The sequence below is a fragment of the Condylura cristata genome, unplaced genomic scaffold (assembly GCF_000260355.1).
Source record: "Condylura cristata isolate star-nosed mole 26May11 unplaced genomic scaffold, ConCri1.0 scaffold00035, whole genome shotgun sequence".
Taxonomy (NCBI): Eukaryota; Metazoa; Chordata; class Mammalia; order Eulipotyphla; family Talpidae; genus Condylura; species Condylura cristata.
In genome coordinates this window covers 4910592-4936046 of record NW_004567136.1, presented here as the reverse complement: position 1 = coordinate 4936046, position 25455 = coordinate 4910592, and the positions used below count along the sequence as shown (strand labels likewise).

The window sequence follows — 25455 nt, the reverse complement described above, 5'->3', positions numbered from 1 at the left end:
TCCATTGCTATTTTTTTTTCAGATTTAATTATTTATGCATATAGAACTAGATACAGGCCAGAGGTGCAGGGGCAATGAGAAGATTCACCAGAGACAGAGTGGGAAACAGAACAGGCCAACTGACAGCGTACATTGCTGAGGGGAGCAGCTGGTGGGTCAGGAGAGGTCTGCAGTGCCATGTGGATCTCCTTTGAGGTAGGGATAAAACTCATGCTGAAGTGGCTTTAACTTCTTAGTGCTGTGCTTTAACCCACTGTACCACCAGGGAGGACCCCATTGATAGCTTTTGTCTTTCATAGTATTTGAAGTTTATGTAGGATATGGGATATGACATTTATCTCATTACTATTCAATTACTTTTCCTAACAGTGCATAGTTGTCTTGACATCTTGGAATTAAGTGAGCTCTTGGCTACCTCTGACACAGGGCAACAGAGAAACATTGCTTTATTCCACTCTTTATGGTATATTTCAATGCTATGTGGCTTTATTTTTGAGCTTTATTTCCCTGTCATTGGAGAAGTGTGTGCATGTGCATGTGTGTGTTTGATAAGCATGTATCAGGTTATAGGTGCAGTGTTTCCTATACTTGTAGTAAATACATTTTAATCATGGTTTTTCATCTGCTTTGTCTTAAGTGATATTTTGCCTACTAGTTTTTAGTGATGGAGTGGACATCTCCAAAGCAGCCCATAATATTTTTGGATTTTTCTGATTGTCCTTACATACATCTATTATGTATGATAATACATCTGTTAGAATATGTATGTTATATACATAGCTACATATTCTTGGTGAATTGTGTACTTTGTCAGCATGCAATACCTTTTTAATTAGTTTATCGTGTAGTCTATTTTTTGTAACCTGCTTTTGCCTTAAAGTTTATTTATTAAAGCCTCTTCTCAATATCTTTTTACTTTGGATGTTATTGGGGTGACATCTTTTTACCATACTTTCACGTTTCTTTTTTCCTACACTTTACATTTAGATATGCTTGTCATAAACAGCTACTAGTTTATGAGCCAATCTTTCTGTTGTTGTTTTTTAATACGGATCAATTTATATTTCATTACTAATATTTTATTTTTTAATCTACTACATTGTTTTTGTTTCCTTTATCCCTTTTTTTGGATATATTATCTTTCTGACTCGAGCCTTTCCCCAAACACCTCACACCTGAGGAGGCAGAGTCGGGAGCTAGGATGTCCAAATGGAGCACGGGAACCGGCAGCCAGCCCCACCACCAAACCATCACAGAGAATCCCTCAAGTCACTCTTCCTCCCAAGACAGTCTGGAGGCGTGCGCCTTTCTCCCCAGAAGGTCTGGTCACGTGAGCACTAAACCTCTTCAGATTCTACTGAAGTGTGTGCTGTGTCATAGTCTTGAAATTAAAATCAGGTAATATGAATAAATACAAAGCGAACCTAAGTGTACAGTCAGTATATTAAAAACAACAACAAACACCAACCCCAAAACCACCATATTTCCTCCTCCGGAGGATGGCAAAGAGCGATATAACACGACTATAGGGATGAGGTAGGCGGCGCCGGGCTGCGCCTCGCTCTCCTAAGCCCGGAAGGCTGGGCGCAGGCGGAGGAAGCGGAAGGACTCCCGGGGCATTGTGGGGATTGTAGTCTGCGAAGGCTCTTCCGCTTCGATAGCTCGGCTTATTCCGGGGAGGTCAGCTGACCCTGCTCGGACGGTACTGAGTCGTGCGACGCTCTGAGCCGCCAGCGGGCGTCGTAGGAGTTGAAGAAACAGAGCTAGAGAGAAAGGCTGGGGTTGGTGGAGGTCGCTGTGACGCTAGGGTTCCTGCAGGTCTGTGCGGGCGCAGGGAAGCCACCTAGCTAGGGCGGCAGGTCAGCGCGCATCCCGTTGGGAAACTCCCTCTTTTCCTCTAATACCCACCTAAGACCTGTCCTGGGTGCTGATAATAAGACTGGTTGGCGCCTCATTAGGATTTGTTTCGTTTAAGTCCAGTGGGGAAAACAAACGAAATGAACAAGTGTAAAAGTGTGATTAAAGCTATACTGCCCCGCCTCCTGGAAAGTGAGTTTTACTATCCTGTGAACTAATGCATTGATCTTGCGCTCCTAGAGCGCAGAATGTATCTCCTGACTACTGTGTCCTTGGCAGTCTTTTCTGGACACTTTATTCAGAAAGTATTTTCTTGCGCGCCCCGGGTTTGTAGAGTTTCCAAGCCTTCTGTAGTGTCCAGTGGGTCTGGCAGCAGGACACACCCCCCAAACCATTTGTCCAAACCTCAGACCATTACTTCTGAATCCACCAGAGGTGTGACCATTTATTTCGTGAACACTCATTAGTCGGCAAGTGAGTAGATAATAAATTGTAGTCCTCACAATAAACACCCCCCTAAAGTAGTGCTGTATCTCTACATATAAATCTTCCCTATACAAAGGGGGAATTAAGATTTTGGACAACAGTTTGTGGGGGAAGGGAGGAGCAGGAGAAGGAAGAAACACACCATAAGCAGCGAAAATATATTTTCTGAGGAAATGCCTCTAACTTGAGACCTCTTGTAACAAATTAAAGAGCTTAGAACCAAGCTTCTCTTAAACATACTATAACTAAGTTATTGGCAGTGAATTTCTAGATTGTATTTGAGTATTCCCTATTGCCCAAAATGTAGGACGGGTAGTAGACTATTTTTAGCCTGCTCAAGGTTAAGCCGGCAGGGGGCAGCATTTGTTTACATGTCCCCCACCTGAGAGGATTCCAGTCATGTTCATGACCTACTATCTAAAATAGCTACATTTTTAGTGACAGTAAATCATATGTACTATTAGGAACTGGAATTTTATCTTGTGGTTTTAAGTATCATATGGGATTTCATGACTGGGAATATTGGACAGAGCATCTTGAGAGAAATACGCCATTTCCTATCCTGGTCAAATCTTTAGTCTCAAAGAATTGTTTCTGAGTGTCATAGTCCCCATTCCTATTCTGATTTTTGTTAAGCATTGATAATTGTTTTTACAGAGTTTCTGAGACTATAAATCTGATTATTTTCCCAGTTATTGGGTTCAACTTACCATTAAGTTGAGCTGAAGCCAATGGCATACAATGAAAGTCAGCACAAGATCTGGTCAGCCAGCATTTCAGTATCCAAATGTTAGGAATGGAAGTAAGATTCCATCTAAACAGGCTGGGCTAAGTAATTCAGTCACCACAAAAGCAGAGTGACAAGGGTGAATGGTTTACAGTGCTGCATATCAAAAGTCCACACAGCATATCAAAAATGAAAGAGGCAGGAGACTATAAAGAAGTGGCCCAAGGTAAAGGACAGAGTGAGCTGGGAGGCTCAGTATTTTATTCCCAATAGCTGAGACATGCTGGGCCAGCCTCACAGGACTGATATGTCCATATTTCAAGGATACATATATCTCAAAGAAATTCCCTCCAGCACACACAACTATTTCAAGATCAGTATTGAGGTACCACTGTGTGTTTATGAGGGGAAAGGGTACTAAGCAGAGGGAATAAAGGCCAGGATCTGGAATCAGGCATTAGTCTCAGGAAATCTGGAATCCACTATGCTTGAATGGAGGAATTCATCTCAGACAAATTAATCAGCCTCTTTTTCTTCATCTGACAAATTATGGGGATGGTGATGGGAAGAAGAGGAGGTGCTGGTGGAAGAAGAGGAGCAGTAGTTTTAGTAGTAGTGTAATGGTAAGTGATTAGCTCATGGGTTTGCTATATCAAATGAGATAATTGTTATAAAATTAATAGTATAGGTTACAAGAGATGATCTTTGAAAACTCAAAAAAAAATCCCTTAAAATAACCTAAATAAACTAAAGTCTATCTCCCTGTTCTGCTATTAGGATATGGCAGGAATATATCTGTAGAATTCCTCAAGAGTTTCTGGTCCATGAGGGGTTGTGAAAGAATGCTAATTCTGTCATACTAATAGGCAAAATGATTTTTATTTTGAATTGCACAAAGGTGGTTTTCTCCACCTTAGGTTCAGAAGGTCAGTCTCAATAAAGTGCACGTCATATGCGCTTTCTGTATATCACCTATATCTCAATAAAGTGTGTGTGTGTTCAGAAAATTGAGTTTTCAAACAAGCAGAAAGAAAATAATTTTATCAAAGAAGCTGAATTGTAGGTACCTTTGTGCATTTTTTTTTTTGTCCCCTGATCATTTCGGCTTTGGGATTCACATGCTACAGGACTCCATTAGTTCGTGTTGGGAGATAGTGGGCTGTTTTGAGGAATCCACATCAGTCATCATCAATGAGCAGCTGGTTAACAAGAATTTTACTCATAGAAGCCTTTCTAATTCCATATTTCAACATGGACATAAAAAGGTCACAAATGATTAAGTCCCTTAATTATATCACAAAATTGCCCTGAATATTAAAAATTATACTGATATATCTATGTTATAATCAAATACTAAAAATTTCAAGAAATTTGGATGTTTTCCTACAAGGCTCACGAATTCAGCCATGTGTATATGTTAATGTAGTTACCGGGATTATGTCATACAGTAGTTCCCACCACCCACCTATCTGTGGGGGGATATATTCCAAGAACCCCAGTTGGTTACTAAAACCATGGATAGTACCAAACCCTACACTGTACTATTCTGTAGATTTTATTATTATGCAGAGCTATGACTTTAATAAAAGTTATTTGAATGTGGGTCTCTGCTCCCAAATACCTTATTATGTGTTATTTTCAGACTTCAGTTGACTGCAAGTAATTGAAACCAGAGAAATGAAAACCACAGATCAGGAGCACTACTGCATGTGAAAATACAACTGATTTTATGTATTTGGATAGGATAATGCACTCCTAGTCAATAGACTTGCTAAATGTGCTTTTAAATCTCATCCATCAGTAAATTATTCTCAATTTTCTGCTGTTTCATTAATAATTCCTTACCATTATTATTGCTTAAAATTTCTTACTTGCTTTTATGTACTGTACTGGACTCACAGTGATAAATACAGACTTTGTCTTTCTACTTAATACAGAAAAAATGTAAAGGTTTTATTTAGGAAATTATTTCTAACTGTTTACTTAAAAGATCATGTTTATGTTTATTGTTGTTGCTTCTATATTATGAAGTCTTTCTATAAACATGACCCTTTCATGTAAACATTAAAATGTAACAGGCCAACATTGTTCTTCATAAATGCTCATGATTTTTGTGTCTAATATTAATGCAGTAATACAAATTTTAAAATTTCTGACCCTGGTTTTATGATCCTTTTTTTTCCTTAATAAATTTCAACAGAATTTTATCAGTTGCAAATATCCTCTCCAAGAGTTTGCTGAATTCATTTTCCTTCATTTTTTGTTTATATATTTTTCTTATCTTTTTATTTTTTTCAATATGATTTCCTTTCTACATTCATACTTTTTCTCACTTTAAAGTACAAATTTTGCTATACGAAACTTTTTTAACTCTATGAAACTTTTTTTAGCAAACAAAATTCAGTGACATATAATCATAATAAAGAAAGGTTTGTTTTGGGGAAAATAATACAATTAAATATTTGAAAATCAGCTCAACTAATCACACAGAATAAAAGGAGGACACAAAATACTATGTCTCAAAAATGCAGAAAACTACATAACATTCATTATACATGTGTGACAAGTACTCGTAGCAGTTTTAAGAATATAATTGTTTTTACTAATCTAATGAAATATATATACAACATGATATAAAGCTCTCATATGGAAATTAAAAAGCACCGCATATGAAAAGAACCTTAAGAGAATTGGTTATGAAAGGCAGTACTAGCAGCCACAATACAGCACAAGCCTGGCTGAAAGAAAGAAAGGAGAACCAAGGACCACTGTGAGTTAAATCAACAACAGATTAAAATTAGGGTCACACAGGGCACAGTGTCCTATTAAGCTAGCTTCCACTCCAAATGAAGTTTGTGGTATTTGAACAGTGGGCGGGAAGTTGAAGATCACAATAAGCTAAGAGCTCTATCAGGCATTAAAGAAAACCTCAACAGAAATGCTCCTTACTAATGCCTTGCTGGAGAAAAATAAAACATTTCTAACAGAAACCGATAAGAATTCTCAAAAAAATAAAAACTAGAAATCAAGTGTCTACAAAACAAAATGTAAATTCTTCCAGCAGTGACAGTCATTCAACCAAAATAAAATAACATACAAAAACACAGTGAAGAGAGCCAGAATTTATGAAACACGGGTATGAAATATTTTATAAACTGCAAGATGAGTTTTTAAACAATGGATTATAAATTTTAGAACAGATACGAAAGAACAGTGAAATAAAATTGTATGAAAGACCCTAGAAGAGACTAAAACCTCAAAGGGTTGCTATTACATGCTCCAGAGGAAACGGCATGCGGCAAGCATTGAGATCAGCTGGCGCGCAGAGAAGAACAGAAGCGACGACTGGCGGCACGAGCGAAGCGAACAAAAGCGGCTCGAAGGACTAGTTCGCACTTCACGGACCTGGTAGAGGACTAGCATTGCACTACAGGAAGTGTCCGCCGCGCCTGCTCAGAGAACTAAGGCGGAACAAAGAGCACAGGAAGCACAGAGCAGGGGAAGGAAAAGAGATGCACACTTCTCAGGGAGGCGCACGCTGCACCGGCTCCGGCCTGCCGGGCCTCGAGCCCGAAAGGAAGAGACAACGGGGAAGTTCCGGTACCATTTCGGGGAGAAGAAGCTGCCATGGAAGAGCCTGCAGCTCCCACAGAACCCCACGAGGCAGCTGGGGCAACAGCGGGTGCCGAGGCCACAGGGGCAGGGGCAGCTAGGCCCAGCGTCCCCGTGCGCAGGGTCCTCAGGGGGTCGGGGGTTCCGGGCCCAACCCCCTTCCGCCCGTCACGTGTGAGGCCTGCCCAGGCCTCAGGGGGCGGGGCCAGGCCCAGTCTCCTGCCTGGCCGAAGCAGCGGCAGCTGGACGAAGCAAGTCGTCTGCAGGTATTATATGCATGGGCTGTGCAAGGAGGGGGAGAACTGTCGCTACTCCCACGACCTCTCGGGCCGCCAGCTGGCCGGGGAGGGCCGCGGTTCGCCGCCTCGGGCCTCTCCCGACAGAGGCCCCAGCACGGCTGCGCACAACGAGCCCGAGCCCCTGCCTCAGCAAGTGGCGGAAGCCCCCCCTGCTGCGTCCTCTTGCTCCTTGCCTCTGATTGGCTCGGCTGCTGAAAGGGGTTTCTTTGAAGCCAAGACAGACAATGCCGGCCTTGAGGCTGCCGGAGGAGCAGGTGCAGAAGGCTGGGAGGGTGCCATTGAGTTTGTTCCCGGGCAACCCTACCGGGGCCGTAAGGCCCCTTATATTCCCGAAGCTCCTGTACAGAGCTTGGTGACTGAGAGGGAGCAGGTTGCTGTGGGCATGGGGGAGCAGCTTTGCCGCGATGCTGCCATGGGGCAATGCTTTCGTGGGGAGAGCTGTGTGTATCTCCACGGAGAGATATGCGATATGTGTGGGCTTCAGGTCTTGCACCCCGTGAATGCTGTCCAAAGGGCAGAGCATATAAAAGCCTGCATTGAAGTACACGAGAAGGATATGGAACTCTCTTTTGCTGTGCAGCGTAGTATCGACAAAGTGTGTGGCATCTGCATGGAGGTTGTCTTTGAGAGAGCTAAATCCGCTGACTGCCGTTTTGGCATCCTCTCCAACTGCAACCACACCTTCTGTCTTAAGTGTATCCGCAGGTGGAGGACTGCCAAACAGTTTGAGAACAGGATCATCAAGTCCTGCCCTCAGTGCAGGGTCACCTCCAATTTTGTCATTCCCAGTGAGTTCTGGGTGGAGGAGGAGGATGAAAAGCAGAAACTTATTCAGCAGTACAAGGAGGCTATGAGAAGCAAGACCTGCAGGTATTTTTCTGTAGGCAGGCGTTGCTGCCCATTTGGAGAGAAGTGTTTTTACAAGCATGCAGAGCCTGAGGGCCAGGGAGAGGAGCCTCAGAGGCAGAGTGCTGGGGCATCCAGCACTCAAAGCAATCAACTTTTGGAGCCTGTGCAGGTGGGAAAGGGCTTATTGCCCTTTAAGAGCAGTAAAAAAAAAAAAAAAAAAAAAAAAAAAGAGCTTGTCATGCTTCTGCTGGCCAGTCTGTGGTTTCAATGTTTTCTTTCACTGGGAGATAATGAGCTCTGCTTCTCAGAACCAATAGGGCTTGCTTCATGATGAACAGACAAATCTTTCCATTTGGTCTGTAGCATTGCTGTGGCATGTGGTCTGGTGTGCTGAGGCTGTGTCATCTGCTATTGCCTGTTTGTGTTCATAGACACATATCATCACTTACAGGAGCTGTTGAAATCATTCCATCTGTTTTCTTGCCCACCCCCATTTCCCATTTCTTCCCTCCTAGGATCATGGTGTTTCACTGTATTAACAAAAAGTCCTTAAAGTTATTGTTCGGTGAAATGAATATTGCTGTCAGTTTACGGTTTATTTTGTCATCTCTGTTTTCAACAGGATTGATTCAGTTCTAGTCTAATGTTTACAGAATTTCCACTCATTTTGAAGTCCCTCAAGAATAAATGTGACAGGGTGAAGGGAGAAGTCTTACTGAACAAGGAGCTTTTTGCTACTGCAGCCTTAAGAAATGGACCCTCAGGAGGGCTTTTGTGGCACAGCTGCTCATCTCTGTTGTTTACATGTCTGTTCCTTCCCTCATCCCCTTTGCAAGTGCACTTTTTAACTTGTTACCTTGTGGTTTCTGTTTTACTTGATCAGAACCAGGTGTGTATGTTTACATGTTTTTATCCTGTTTACCTTGATGTGAAAATATTTATATTTGGAAGTATATATTTAAGGATTATGGGGATATAGATATATATATGCGTGTGTAATAGTTATGTATATGAAGACAGACAGATAAACACTATAATATTTGTTATGTGATAAAATAAATACAGACTTGGAAGCTGAAGATCAAGGACTCATAGGCTTTGCTGTTGTGTGACTATGTGTCTTTCTGTCCCCTTAATAGACTTCAGTAATTAACATCGAATGAAAACAACTATTCAAATGTCTGTGGACAAAGGTAGCAGACACAAATCTTAAAGAACTTAAAAAGTTCGATGTTGGTGACGCCACTGATGTCATCAGTGGCTCACTTCACTATTACAAATAACAGAAATGTGTTTCCCTGCAGTTTCACTCCTTCTCATTACTCCTTGTAATGACACAATGCTGAACACAGAACATGGCTCTGTGTGTTCAGTTTTGTGTTAATTCCAAACAAGAGGCTGTAGGCAAAAGTATGTAACAAGTAGCAAGACTTTTGGAGCCTGTGCAGGTGGGAAAGGAAAGGAAAGGAAAACATAACAGTAAAAATGTTGAAACCAGCCAGAATACAAGCATGGAAAGATAAACGGAATATAGAAAGGAATAAAATCTATGCACACTAGTGAAACAGAAAATTCATAATACAGGTATACTCAGGTTAAATGAAATGGTTTTAATAAGACTTGATTAAAAATTAAACATATGCTCTATGTTGTTTAAAATATTCACCTATATTGTTAGAATACATAAACATTAAAAATAATTGGATGGAAAATTTAAACTTATACACTGTGACCATTGTAGAAAAGGTTCATTTTAAAAATAAGCACACACATTGATAGAGAACAAAGATGATAGATAAATATATCAGAAAGATGCATTCTTCAGTTTTGTATTAACTTAGTAATATTATACATGCAAATAAATAATTGATAAGAATAGAAAAATACAATTTTAATATATCTTCAGTAACTGAAGAAGGAAATAAAGCATGTGGGAGTTGAACAGCACAATGTTAACACTTACTTAATTTGCCTGTATAACATGCTGTGTGTATAAAATAAGAAATTCTCTCTTTGGCTAAAATAGCTGAAAAAATACTGGACTGGTAAGTCTCAACCCCACCTGACTGTCCAGGAAAGACAGGGCCCATTGTCTGAGGTCACATCATGTAGTGAGCTCTCTTCAAAGCACTAATATAACTCCCAGAACCACTGTATGAGTCTCTTGTCTGCTTTTGCAGTTTCAGTTACCACTGGGGTAAACCACGACCCAAAAGTATTTAATACAGTAAGATATTTTGAAGAGAGAAGGCACATTTGCACAACTTTTAATGCCATATGCTGTTACATTATTATATTTATTATTAGTTACTGTTGTCAAGCTCTCCTTGTGCTTAATTTATAAATTAAACTTTACTATAGGTATGTATGTATATATAGCAGAATACATAACATCTAGTCCAGGGCATCCACTGAAGGCCTTAGAACATACCCCACAGAAAAGGGCAAACTACTGTATTTGCTTTAATTTTTCTTACCATCCTGATAAGGTATATAAGCAGAGAGATACTCAGTTTTTTGCATGTTATAAACATAAGCCATAGTTTTATACTAGGAGAATAACAAATGTAACTCAGGTAATCTATTTCCAGAGAACTTGCACTTATTTGCTGCCCTAGTTTACATACATAACAGGGATCAGGTGGACTGGAAACACGTGTACAATCATTTAGTGGGGCTGTTCCAGCCAGCAAGTGCAGAGATGGGCATAAATGAGCTACAGTGTGTGGAGATGGTGAGCTGCTTATCTGTGGCTGTCAGATTATGAATATTTTAGTCTGTTACTTAAAATATCCCTCATATTCCCTTATTTTTATACTGCCTCTCCCTACATAGACAATTCCTGATTTTTCTGGGTAAGTACTTCAGACATTTCCTTTTTTTTTTTTTTTTTTTGCCATATTCCTCCTGATCCCTCTTATCCAAAGAACTCACCATTCATGAGATCCTGAATCCCTGGCTATTTCTGCCAGAGTGAGTGATTCTGATTGAATCCAGACATGCCACCTTCCTTGAGGCACTTTGTTCATGCAGGGGAAAGAGGACTTCAATGACCAAACGAGAGAACAAGACAAATTGTGGTGCTCTCAAAGACTATGTTGACTGCAAAGGCAAAATCAAGCTCTTGAGGTGTGGATCAGCTGTGCTGGTGGGGTTTCCAAACCATGCCTGGAAAGCTTTGAAAACTCTCCTGGTTTACATTACCCAGTTTTGCGAGATACCTCATTTTTTACTGGATCAAACAACAAAATCCGACACGATCAGAAGTGATAGTGGGACAAGGGTTGGTAGAAGACAAATGGTTTGTGTGGCAAAGGATAATTACGAGTCACGATTCTGCTTCATACCAGGCACAGATTATGGAGCAAGTTGCTTAATCTTTTGTACCTCAATTTCTTCATATGAGAAATGAGTACAGTAGAATTGTTGTGAGAGTGAAATGCAAGCTGGACAATGAACTTGAAACATAGGTAGTGTTTTTAAAGTGGTGTGTACAAAAGTGAGATTTGTACATTTGTGGACCCGAGACAAACTTGTGTGAGAAAAAGGTTTCTCTTTGGGAATCTTGAAATTGTGCAGATAACATTATTTTGTGATTCTCGTCAGTCTACTGCCTTTCTATGCATAATTTCAAAATGGCCAAGTTTTCTTTTTCCTGCAAAATCAGTCATTAAAGATAAAAAATGTACTATTGAATTCTTGAAAATACAGTAAACAAGGAAACTTTTGGTTTCTTGTGACAGATGCCAAAAGGAGGGATAAAAGCATTCTTTTAATTGGGATTCCCTATTCCCTCATCGGTCATCAAGAATGAGGTCAGATAACCATCTTCTCTGTTCTCTTTGCTGAACAGTTTTCAAATGGCCTGTTCTTGAAGACAGTTGGGCCACCTCTGCCTGTCCTTACTTACCACACAGGGTTTTGCTCTGTGAGTGATTGGGAGTGTGTCCTTGCCCTCTCCTCCGTGAGGACTCAACGGACTCAGCCCCAGAGTCCACACATATCTTTGTAACCTTAGGGAAAAGGCCTGGGTGAGCCAGTCTGGTTTCCTCTTGTTGGTGGGGGTACAAACTTACTGATGTGCTAAAAGTTTAACAGTACTCCTTCCCCTGAAGAGATGAAAACTGTGTTCTCTCGTATGTTACAAAATCTATTCCTATAGTCCATAAAATGGTTTACACTTTTGTAAATATGTCAAGGGTGTGACTTCTGTGTTCGTAGCAGCTGCTAAACTACAGTCTCTATGCTGAATGGAGTTGGAGTAGAGAGGGAAAAAGGATGTTTCGAAAATAATACAGCACTAGTGCACTAGTCCAAATGGGATTAATTTTGGGGATGAAGACATAGTGTATCACATTTCTAGTGTTGATGAAACACAAAAATAATTGTATTAGATCATAATGAAACTGTTGGTTAAACTGAGAAATTAGTAGCAGGGACTATTCTCTGATGTCAATACAAGACAGTCATTACCACATGCAAACTCTCTTAAATGTCACTTGAAAAGGAACTTGTGAATTCAAAATCATTTAGCAGGCTAGAACAACAAAAATTAGACATACCCTAATGTAGAGGGTAGTGCTGAATTTGTGCTGAGGGCAAAACTCCTGATTTCAGCTAATATACACTGTAGCAATACATTCTATAATCAAAGGCACCAAGTCTGTAAATTTTAAGAAAATGATAATACATAATGAATTAAGGATTAAAGCAACACTTGATGGATCAGAAAGTAGAAATATAAAGGCTGCTTTTTTAAAAAAAAAAAACTCATCAAATAAACCATTAACTAACAATCAAAAATAAGGAAAGTATAATTAAAATAAGGAACAATAAATAAAAAGTAATCAAAGAAAGGAATTAAGGAAATGGGAGATGAATCCTTGTTATAATGAGGTAAATTCATTTGAAAATATGAAAGCAATAAAAAAATTTTAACATAGTATGATTTTTCAAACATCAAGCCAGTATACAAAGTAAATCTGATCCATTACTAATGAAACATATAAAGTTGCCAGAAAAGCACACACCTTCCCATCCAAACAAAAACAAAAACCAGCATGACAGTGACATTTACTCCAGAAATTTACTAAAATATTAAAAAAAAAAATTAAACCATTCCAGAGAACAGAAGAAAGGACAGATACATAATTTGTAAATGACACACGATGCTAATATCAAAATTTTACCAATGCATGACAATTAAGTGTGACTAGAGATCAATCTCACTTTGATTTGATTGATGCCCAAAATCTAAAATGAATGTTTTTTTAAATATTTATACATTGCATAGAAAAAGTGGGTGTAGACCAGAGGTGCAAGTGAACGGAGGAAAGGATTCATCAGAGAGTGGGGAACAGAACAGGTGGCTCTAAATAAACTGCTGAGGGAAGCAGGTTGTGAGACAGGAGAGGTCGGTTATGCCATATGTGGGTCAGCTCCCTGGCCATGGAAGAACTGAGGCATGGTGGTAATCGCACTAATCTTAAACCCGTGGCCACCAGGGAGGCCCCACTAAAATGAAATGACACCGAAGAGTAAGCAGGAGATGGAACAAAAAGATGGTAGAATAGAAGAAATTTCTTTATCTTATTAGATTAATATAAGTAATCATACAAGCATCTTCATAAATCTGAAAGAAGAAAACTAAATTCATGACCACAGTGATTAATCTATAATGCAGATTTACAGAGTATGAATGTATAAATGCATATATTGTATATGTCCTCAATTGTTTAAATGCACACAAAAATGTAACTAAAGAAAGAGAGATGAAAGTGGAAATTAAAATGTTAAATATAAAAACTTACTGGATTTTCTGCAAACAGTTTATAAAATAGGTAAATTAATATCTAACTTAGAAAATGAGGGAGGGGAAAAGTGCATGTATGCACACTCATTCAATAGGGGGAATTTACAAATAGGCTCCACTGAATCAAATAAAAAACCTGAAAGAAATGGATAATATTGTAGGTATAAATAATTAGTTAAATCTTGGCTTCAAAATACTTTAAAATATTACCTACCATTTAACATTGACAGCACAAGTTACTGTAGTACAAATTTTGGGAGGTGAGAGCTTATCACACATCTCAACACCTTTCAGATATACAGTATATATTGCAAACTACAGTGGCCTTGCTATCCATTACACTCCCAGAATTTACCTACTAAAAGGGAGTTTGTGCCTTTTGACCACCTTGACTCCTTGCTCCTACTTCTCAGGCTATTCCATTGGAAATCTCAAAGCTATTCTCCATTGCCATTATTTAAATTTTTTTTGAATTTCACATATAAATGAGATCATACAGTATACAGTATTTGTCTTTCTCTAAGTTCACTTCCAACACCTTCAAAGTTAACCTGTGTTGTCACAGTGACATGATTCCCTCTTTATAGCTGAATAATATTCTACTGTCTAACACATACATTCTGAAATACTATCAAGGTATTCACACATAAGTGATTAAATTTATGAATAGTAATGCATAACTGTAAAGTATATTGGCAAATATCATAGTAAAAGGTATTTGAAATGCAGGTTCCTACCTCTTTCTTAGAAAATAGACACTCATATATTGCTTGTTGGTACAGTCTCCATGGAACAAAGTTTAATAGTGCCAGTTAAAATCTTACAGATGCCTATTCATTGACCATTTTATTTATGTAAATGTGACTTGCAGATATATTCTACATAAATGAAATATATTCAAGTAGATGACTGTTAATTGCAGCCTTTGTTATAACAGTAAAAGACTGGGAATAAATAACTAGACAATCTAACAGTAGCTGACTAGCTAAAAACATGGCATAGATGTGCAGAGGGGTATTATAAGATCACTTAAATTACATTATTTTAAATTGATTTACAACACTATATAATTTGGAGGGTGTAGATTCACACCTCTTCCGATGACTGTTATTGTGCCCGTCATCAGTGCATTCTCAGCCTTGCAGCATCATCCACTAGGCTCCCGTCCCTTTTAGTATCCATTCCCACTCTGGTAGCCTCAATTCTACAGTCTGATTTCTAGGTTTGGTTTTAGTTCAGTATTGTCTATTCCTTTGAAAAAGTATACACGAAACACAAAAAAGCATGAGGTAATCTGTATGGGATGAGCTGAAGACATATAGTGGTAAGTAGGAATTAAATGGAAAGTCTATAGAATTATATCACTTGTATATAAAAGCCATAATAGTTACATATATTGTTTTTGTTTACATATATTTGTTGTCTTATATGTGCATGAAAGCTGGCAAGTCACTTGTATGTGAAATAATTTATATATATATAAATATATATGAATGTATAGATATATATACACACATGCATGCATGTGTTTATATATATTATGTGTAAGTAAATATACAGGATAATATGTATAGATACATATGTATGTAAAATGTAATAAATGCAGAGCTGAAAACAGTGTCAGTGCTTAATACATTTGATTTTTTGATGAGTGTGTGTTGTATCAAGGAGAGATGCAGATGTGATTGATTAGACTCCAGTAATTTAAATTAAGTGGTTTCAGCTTAATACAGCACATTCTCATTCCAAGGACCAAGCAGAAGCTCACTACACATCATCTGTATGGCAACAGAGCTGCTTCTAATCACTATGGCAACACAGTTCACTCTCAGCACACCCACAGCTGTAGATGTAGGTTTACTGATAAGATTCCTTGCTGCCTGCTTTTGTCATGTAATCCTTCAGTCTGTGATTCTTACACACAGGTATTTATGATCAATATTCTGTATTTTCCAAGTCTCTCTAATCAAACTTTTTTTTTTAAATAACTTGAAATAATGACTAAAAGGGGTGAAGGAAGAATAAAATAATTAGAAAATGGATATTGAACAAGCAAGATCAGAAAAAGTGATTGTTGGAAATTAAGTACAGCAAATTAAAAAAAATTAGATCTATTTGTATCAAGCATCTAGTCTTAAGGCAAAGGCAGTATTAGGAAAAAAATGGGGAAATTTCAGTGTGTCAGGAAGTTGAATGCAGGCTCTGAAAATCTAAAGACAAAATGGTAGAACTAGTAAGGGAAAGCCAGGAAACCACAACCTTAATGTTTTGAACACACCTCATACAATTACCTATTTTATAAAAAATAAGAGTAAATTTGATTTTAATAATTCAACAAACAGTATAGACTGATTGGCATATTTAGACTCCTACACCCATGAAATGGAAAACAAAATGCTTCTCATGGTATGAATAGCAGATTAAAAAAGGATGCTCTGCAGAAGCCCTAACCCAGAAGCCTTTGCATGACCTGCCTCGCTAATAAAAATAGATGTCACTGAGTGAGTTTTTACCATGTTCGAAGCAATGTGCTATACAGTTATGGGGATGATATAATTCTCTAAATGACACTCAGAGTAGTGTTGTATTATTCCTCCCATTAATCTAGCAGTTTTCCATGATTCTTTACAGATCAGACAATGAGGCAGGGAAAAAGTCAAGTAATTTGCTCAGCCAGGCCTATATCCAAAAAGTTGTGGAGCCAGGATTTCAGTCCGTCTTGTTGGATTCTGGATTTGACTGTCTTCACCCTCCCATTCTGCCTGCCCTTTTTACCTAGGGGTGGGGAGGGATAGCATTGACTACAAAGAGTTGCTTGGAGGGTGAGTGGTATAGTGGTGAGCATAGCTGCCTTCCAAAAAGCTGCTTGGAGAACAGTACATATTCTTTTATCATAGATGGACCCGCCACAGGAAAACAAAAAAAGACTGGGAGATCCTCTCAATCTTAAATGCCTATTAATATGCCACTGAACAAGGGGCCAGTTGTCCTACTACTGCAGTCCCCCAGCACCTCAAATTTGTACACCAGCACTGCTTCTTTGCTTCCTGGGATAGAGTCTCCTTTTCTTTTCTTCTTCCAACATCATCTCCAAAATGGTTAACAAGGGATGAAAGCGGATGATTTGGGCCTAAGGGACCAAGAGAAGTATAAATATGCCAGAATTTTATTTCAGGATATTTTCGTTAGTGAAAAAGAGAAGTCCAGAAAGGTAGGTTACACAAGACCCAAGTCTGACTCCAAGCAAAGGAGATAAACAAGGTAGAAAGAAGCATTCTTAGACTTCTATTTGGTCTAGCAGAGTCTCAACAAAACTGACAATAAGTACTTAAGCTTCCAACACTGGAATTCCTTTTCTCAGAAGTAGGTTCATCAATAGTCATTAGCTGGCAGTAGCTGATGGGAAGGATGCCTTGACATTAATGTAGGAAGGGATTTATAGCACAGCATTTGGGACCTTTGGTCAACTAAGCTCCCTGTAGTTAGAAATATCCCAGATGCTTGACCCATTGAAAGAGCCAGAAGGTCTTGAACGTGCTATTTGTGCCGCTCTCCATGGTGCTGGGTATATAATGAAAACTTAACCATGACCTACCATGGAGGCACAGAGATTGTTAATAGAGCTTTCCTTCAGGGCTTTGTTTAGTCAGGCAACTAGTATAAAGCCAGATGTTTCTCTGAGACTCTTAGCAATAAAAGCAGGTGCTCAAAGTAAGGGCCGTATAGCAGTCTTAGGCAATTGGGATAGATCTCAAGAAGAGGCACTTGAGCTGTCTCTAGACATTATACAGATTTTCTCATAAGTTATAATCCTCATAACTGGAAGTGTTTTCTGCTGCTGATGTACTGTATATGTATATGTGTGCCCTTTATCCACATTGGTACCAAAGAAAGGCAGAAGTACCTCTCGACTCTGCTTGGGAAGGGTAAAGCCATTTTAAGGTTAGATACATGGGAACTTGGAAGGTAACATCATCTCTTTGTTGTACTGACTTGAGAAACTTAAGTGCCTTAGAGCCCAGTTTACTCATATAAGTAAATGGAAATATCAACACTTCATTCACAGAGTTGTTGGTATAAAGAGAAGTGGTAGAAATCTAGATCCAGGGTAACGGAAAAATTATTGAGTGCTTTGGGACCTCTTATAAGCTTGATTCTGATACTAAAAGATCTGTGCTCCACCAATATTTTTAGGTGAACTTTATGAACTTCTTACCCCTACATCAGTAATGATTTAGGCATGAGGCATATTAGCCCAATGGCCCCAAATTTTAAAGAGACAGGCAATTTCTATATAATTCATTTTAGAAAAAAACATGAATGTTGGAACTGTTTATTACAAATCTTACTGATTTTCTGAAAAATTACAAAAAACCTGTATTATTTAGTATACTTAAGTAAATAAACCAAGATGTGGCAAAATGTTTTTGGAAAAATAGACAAATGAAAACAGTGTATGAACTCAATATTAAAGAGAGGGTAAACTTAATTTATTGTGGTGAAATAGAATTCAGAATCTTGGCAACGGTGGGGATAGATTGGTGGAAGGGAGCATAAAATTACATACTTGGCTGATGGAAACGTTTTGTACCTTGTGTGGGTATTGGCCGCATAGGTCTGGAAGCAGTCACAAAAGACAAGTGTACTTTTCTTCCCAACTCCACATTCCATAAGATACTGGCGACTTGAAAATGGATATAGTAAGATTATTTGCACCAGACAGTACAAAACAGTGATTTTATTTATTTTTTTATCGAGAGAGTGGGTTTATCAGCACATTACTGCACAGCTCTCATTAAGTTTATGTAGTGTTCACATCTAGATTCATCACTTTTCATTAATTTTAATAAAAATAAGGCTAACATTACTTCTACTTAAACTACATCCCTTTTGACATTACTATACACCAAGATCCACGTCACTGTAACAGGCAAATCATGTAAATCCCAAAAGGAGAGCCTTTTCACCTAATGTTCATTGTCAAAAAAAGTCAAAGGTAGACAAACCATTTGGATCCATTCACCTCAAATGGACTCCTCGGGTGGTGGCCCTGCTGGCTTTTTCTTTCCCTTTGTAGGCATGGACGTACTGATGTGACACCATGTTACTTGCCCAATCCAACCTCTTGGCCTTCCTGGACTCGCCAAATGGACTCCAGTGGTACTTTCTTCCATCAAGACGGTAAACCCCCCCCACCATGAAAACTTAAACAGGATTCTGAAGCCCTACACCCTGTCGATCATGACATGCTTGAACTGAAAGTCATTGAACCCCAAATTTCCCCCTTCAGTAGACCTGTTTAGATGGAATCTAAGAGAACCACCAATTAATGGCACCTCACCATTGAGTATGGAAACCTCAGTGCCCAGGTTTCTCCAACTAAAGTGCCTGCTTAAAATATTACACAATTGACTTAACAACAGCAGCCTAGAGTATCCTTCATGGTCATTGCCCTAGGTAAAATATTCTGTTGTAATGCCATCCTGGATAAATCCTAGACCTAATTTGTTTTCACTTTTGAAAAGCTCCCCATAAGGTGTGCATCTCTCAATGAGATGTTTCAACACCCGGCAAGTGCACACAGCCTCTGCTACAAGATTTAAATCATTTAAATGGAGAAAAATGCCATTTTGAGTATCATATTGATGACTGTGCAGAGGTATCCTCTGAGGAAGCAGTAAGGGCAGACTTGCACACTGCCATGACACACCAGCAATGTGGTTGAGCAGTCATCCCTCAACTTTGGATGTGTTCTTCGGGGAAGGAAAGGACAAGCTGCATCTGTTGATTTCTGGGTATTATTTAGTCCTTTAAGAGCTAAGAAATTTCCCCATCAGCCAAACATCAATCACTTAACCATTAAACCACCCATACTCAGGTCTGACACATTCCAGATAGTTCATATTCTAGAAGCAACACACCCCTTAGCTCTTACTAATTATTCACTTCATATGTTCTACTTTCTGCTGAGATGAAGTCCTGCGGTGCCTTTGGAGCTGCCCAACTAGAGGTCAACAACCCTTTTCTTTAGTCCCACCTAGCTCCACGTTCCACATTTGGTCATTTCTGGTGACATGATCAGTGATCCCCTCAACATCTAGTTCTCCCCCAAAGTCAAGTGTCCATCAAGTTAGTGTAGCATAATTCCTTTGGAATCCCTGGCAGTGTTAAATCTCTAACCATCTCCATGTAAATCACTTCTCCAAGTATAGTGGCTGCAAAGGCTGACTAATAAAGCGAAATTCTCCTGCTTATAGGAAATGGAAATCACTGCCCCAGAACCAATTGGTGACAAGTCTGGATGCCTGAAGCAGAAAAAGAAACTAGCAGCTTGGAGCCACATTCTGAGATGCCAGCATGACAAGAAAACTTCAAGTTATGCTGTTATCTGAAGATAAAGGAGGTAACTGAGGGCTTTCTTCCTAAGAACAGCCACACTCATCTATTAAACTATATGCAAGTAATGTGACAGAAGTAGCCTGATCCGAGTCATCAAATGGTAGTGTTCCATTTGTTTATGGCCAGTCTTGCTCCTCTGTACAATATGGGTCATAAAGTTGGGTAGACCTGCAAGGTCTAAGCGCACAGACCAAATGCTGAAACAAGTGCTGACTACAGTTATAGAGCAAGAATACCCAAGGGCCCTATTGGAAGGACACGATCCAGTGTGTCATGAATCTGGAGGCAAAAAATTGGATGCTATTACAACCAACACTCTGGAACAATGTCTAGATGATACTTTGATTTCTGTACATCAAATATTGATACAAGCTAACCTTCTGATGATTGCCCACCATAAAACCTATCGTTCCGGGGACACTCACCTTGATTTACCTAAAGTCTTCATGGGAAGATCCTAGAAAGACTAAATAGGATTCATACAATCTCACTGAGGTGGCATTCTGTTTGCCCAGAAGCTTTATGTACTTCAGATGAGTTCCTTGGGAATAAAGGGATACTGGCCTTTCCATTGATGAATATGCCCCTGGCAATTCCAGAAGATCAAATTTTGGAAGAGCAAAACAATTTTCTCCACTAGTAGTATGAGCAGATATGGAGATCAGCCTTGAGGAAACTTTCCAAGTTATATCGGGCTAGATTCCCCCAGCCTGTGACCAGTACCCCTGTGGATACCCACTAGGAGGGCCTCTGGGTGGCCACTCCACCCCCTAGTGATATGAACACATGGCTGTATAGGACACAATCTCAGATGAGATCCCCACAGTCCAGGCAATGCCCTCTACTCCTGTAGCACAGAGAACAGTCCAGGGACAGGTCAGTGATCACTTTGGAGACCTGGATGTTCTCCAGGATTACAGTGGGCTTAGAAGGCCATAGTGGGAACTTTCTGTGAACAGTGGACTAAACATATTGCCTGTAGGAATAAGCAGATGACTCATTGGAATATTATTTTGTAGAATCTTCCTGGTGTTTTCCTGTTGACCCATCCTAGACCAAGAGTCCTGTCAGACTTGTGAGTATGCCTTCTGCTAACTTCAAAGCACATTGAATCACTTTTCTGAAATGTGCGCTCAGAACTAGACAGCTAGTCACGTACCCCTTGATCTTCTGCTTCAGTGTTCTTACGTGAGCATCCCTGTCCCGTAACTTCTGGTCACTACAAGCCCTGATGCTACCATTTCCCTGGCACTACCATAACCTCTTCCTCCATACTTCCCCATACTCTTTCCATGACTCCAGCAATTTGTTGGACTTGTTTGAGTTGTGCCTTGCAGTCAAAATAACAACCACAGGGGTATATTCAGCCACAACAGTGATTCTGGTCTGTGGAGACTTTTTACAAGCAGAACGGCGTTGGCTGAGCATCACAGGTGTTTCCAGTTGGCTGCATTGCAAAACCGGGAGAGAGGACATCAAGGTGTAAGATGAGGTCAGAATGAAGATGAGTCAGGATAATCCTCATAACAGTGGCGCCTATGAAACAGCCTTTGGAGATTAGACTTGGGTTCAAATGTAAATATATCTATAAATAATTTCATAAGGTGTGATTTATGGCGAGATGATAAATTATTGGAGAAAAGGCACAGGGGCTGCAGCGCTCCCAGACCACGTACCTCACGCGCACGCACCCACACTGCCCCTGTCCTTCATTTCCTTCCAGCTATTCCCTGGTATCTTTCCTTCCATTTAAAATTCACTTCTAGAACCTCACTTACCTTTTTCTTATACTTAACCATTATTACCAGAACTGCAGCTTTGTTACTGTATTATGTTCAACCGCATGCACCATCTACCGCTGCATGGTACTCGATTCTCTCTGGCTTTCACATTTCACATCAGCTTTTCTTAGTTCCCCCGCGAATCTTCTGGATCACTGTATTGTCATAGTCCTGTCTTCCACAGTGTGCCGCCTATGGCTGCTTTCCAAACTTTCGTGCATGGCTCTCTCCTCATCGTGTACTCAGACTTCACCATCTTGGTTCCATCCAGAGTTTCAGCCACTGTCTGTGTGTTAACTCCCACGTGCTCTCCAGTCACTCCTGGAACTAAACCCATAGCCAATATAGGAGTGGCTTCTAGACCACCCACAGTTCTTTACAGTATGAAGTTACAAATCAATGCATCTACTTGTGTGACTTTATTTCCTAGGTGTGGTAGAATATCAGAACCTGAACACATATTGCCTGTGTCCACATCACTACCTTCCTGAGTTTCCTTTTCTAGTTAGGATGTCAGTGCCTGCCCACTCACGCAAGCTGGGACACTGGCCCTACTCACCGATGCACCTCTCTATGTCTCTCTGCTAGTCCTTATTCCTTTAAATCTCAAAATCTATCACTTTTCTCCATCTCACTATGTTAGCCAGATTTAGTCTTTACTAAACTACTAGAACAGTTTCCACTGGGAACTGAAAAAAAAATTCTCTATGTTTTTTCACCCTTGTAGTCATATATTTCCGTTCATTTTCTTTTCAGACTTCACGTTTCACTCTTTGAAGTCAGAATTTTGACCTTTTCTTCAAAGTAAGTGACTCGTTCTTACGAGTGGTCTGACCCCCATTGTGCTAATAAGAGAAGGGGAGGGGAGCAAATGTAAAACACCCAGATAAAGATGCCAGCATTCGATCAATTCACATATCTTTTCTCTGTTCGGCCCTCCACTCTCACACCTCTTACACAGAGAAGTAGGGACTGGAATTCTATTCCCTATCTTTTCTTCTGGAACACTACTTGTTTTCCTTACAGACAAATAATCAGTATCAGTAGGATTCTGTAATTCCTGTGGGCCACTAACTGTTGTATGTCTTCCTTTGCCTTTACCATTAAGAGTTTTCATTATGATTATTCTTTCCCTTTCTCCAGTTGACTACTTGGTGTTGGGAGAAAATAACTCATTTTAGCACTCCTGTCCTTGACCATGAAGAATCACATCAGGACTTCAATATCATTCAAAATCCTGAACTTAGAACAGACTCAATATCTAGATGAATTTTGGGTTGTCTCTCTTAAGAACAAGCGTGTGTTCAACATGTGAAAAGAAGAGTAAAGTGAACACTTGATGGATAAAAAGACTAATTTGGAAGAGAACATGTATCTTCATGAAGTCTTAATTTCCCTGGACTCATTGTTGACTTGTATACCCATTCACAGTTGCACTTAGTTGAGTCCATGGGGTTGAATTCCAACTAATGGAGTGTAGGCAGAAGTAAGAACCCCACTGTCAAGTCTGCAGGGATCGATTGTGAGGAGCTGAGGCAGAACTCAGTTGCCTGAATCTTTGAAGCAAAGACTCTCAGTTACACTAACCAGTACTGAACTTTGAATAATCAAGAACAATATTATATGATATAGGAGATGGCATGTCATGGCAGGACATGACAGTTTGATGCACAGTATAAAAGTAAGTCATGGAGATTTGATGATTCTTGGTCAGTGCAGATAGTGCTAATTTTTCTGAGCAACCCAGAAGAGAGACATCTCTGAGGACATGGTAGTTTTAGAGGAGAAAAATTCCATGTAAATACCTGTGAACCAAGCAATCAGGCAGAAAGAACAACACATGCAAAAACTGTAGTCTGGGAGCATGTGTTTAAGAGTCAGAAAGAAAGGAGTACAATTCATTTCTAGTGAAGGAGGAGGAAGAAGACAGGAACTGAAGGTTGAAGAGAGCAGTAGAGATCAGACTGTACCGGCACTAGTGTAGAGTAGAGGTCGTGGTGGAGAGTTTAAATTTCACTCTAATTGGGATGGGAAATCATTGGGAAATTTGAAACACATAAAAGACATGGCCTTATTATGACATATGCTTTTAAACCATAATTTGGACCACTCTTTATAATGCTCAAGAAGAGAAGCAGAGAGACAAGTAAGGAAATAGTGGCAACCTTCCAGGCAAACCAGTTTTGGTGGAAGGGGAGAATATGGGTGCATTTCACTGAGTCATTTAGTGAGTAAGTCTAGGGAAACCTATGGATCACACATTCATTTAATTTTCATCGAAATACATAGTGTAAATAATACATCAGCCAACTGTAGGAGTCGTGATTTCTTTTAAATGTTTGCAGTGCATGCAGGTAGAGTGCAGCACGCGCTGATTTTCAGCTTTCTAGATACCTTGCTGTGCCATTAGTGATTCAAATTCTTCCCAGTAACAGCGACTACAACAAGCTGATGGTTTCCCCAGTGACCACCAGCTGGCGCCAGTAGACAACACTCCCTGGAAAGGGAACACAAACAGGAGGAAGTCAGTGCAGGTGAACAGACCTAATAAATCTCACCCGAGATCTGACATGTAGAAATCCTGTGCTGTCCTTTGCTGGGAATGGAAAGCAGCCCCAGCAACTTGACACAAAATAAACAGGTTCACAGCCTAAGAGGCTTGTCTGTAGGGTGCTTCAGACCTGGAATGAAATAAGATCTTCCTGAAATGGGAGAAACCACATTTTAGGATGCAGAGTAGTGATGTGTATGGGTGAGAAGTATGTACTCTTACCTTTGAGCTTCAGCCAGACAGTGAGGAGACTCAGTTCCTTCTTTTTCATGAGGTAGAGTGAAGGGTATAAGTAAGGGCTTGCTGTAAACCATCCACGTGACTTGAAAAATCTTTTGTGAGGTGTTATTTTGCACATATTCCTTGTGCTATTCATGTGGTACTTGTCGAGTTGTAAAACAATTTTTGAATATTCTGGGTGCAATTTATTTGTCAGATATGTGAAGTACATCTATTCATAAAGAACAGACATTGATGGAACGGAACAGAGAACTCAGAAATACTGTAACTCAAGAAATACTATCATAAATATATTCAGTTGATTTTTCACAAAGGTCCAATTTATTTCTGTGTTGAAAAGATTATTCTTTCTCCACAGACAAAAAGTGAACTTTTACACTGACCTTACCCGAAAGTTAACTCGGAATATACCACAGAATTAACTATAAAATGCCAAATGGTACAGCTTTTTAGAAAAAAAAAATTTCATGTCCTTATTCATAGCTACTTAGAAGTAACAAAATGCATAATTTGTGAAAAACTGATGAATTTTGTTTTATTAAAATCTGTCTCTGCTGATGGAAAGACGAATAATCAATCACAGCCCCGGGGCGTACATTTGTACCTCATATTGGCTCAAGCTGAATCCACTCTCAGTAAGTGACAGCAGAGAACTCTCATTGGGAGACTGATTGGCAATTAGCCTTCACCTCTTAAACAGAAAAGGGCAGATAGAACTTTCAGAATCTGTAAGAAGTAGAGGAACAGTCTAGTGGATAGATAGATAGATAGATAGATAGATAGATAGATAGATAGATAGATAGATAGATAGATAGATAGATAGATAGATAGATAGATAGATA

At 39.5% G+C, this 25455-nt stretch overlaps 1 protein-coding gene and 1 long non-coding RNA gene across 2 annotated transcripts; both read left to right on the top strand.

Moving 5' to 3' along the window:
• The first annotated feature begins 6619 nt into the window (after positions 1 to 6619).
• On the top strand, positions 6620 to 8798 carry MKRN3 (makorin ring finger protein 3). Its single transcript, XM_004692951.2, has one exon. The coding sequence runs from the start codon at positions 6698 to 6700 to the stop codon at positions 8159 to 8161; it is 1464 nt and encodes a 487-aa protein (XP_004693008.1). The 5' UTR covers positions 6620 to 6697; the 3' UTR covers positions 8162 to 8798.
• Positions 8799 to 19499: 10701 nt separating this feature from the next.
• Positions 19500 to 25393, top strand: LOC105854385. The gene is made up of 4 exons (XR_001146063.1): positions 19500 to 20045; positions 21061 to 21116; positions 22579 to 22626; positions 22966 to 25393. It is a non-coding gene; the product is annotated as an uncharacterized LOC105854385 (long non-coding RNA).
• Positions 25394 to 25455: the final 62 nt, after the last annotated feature.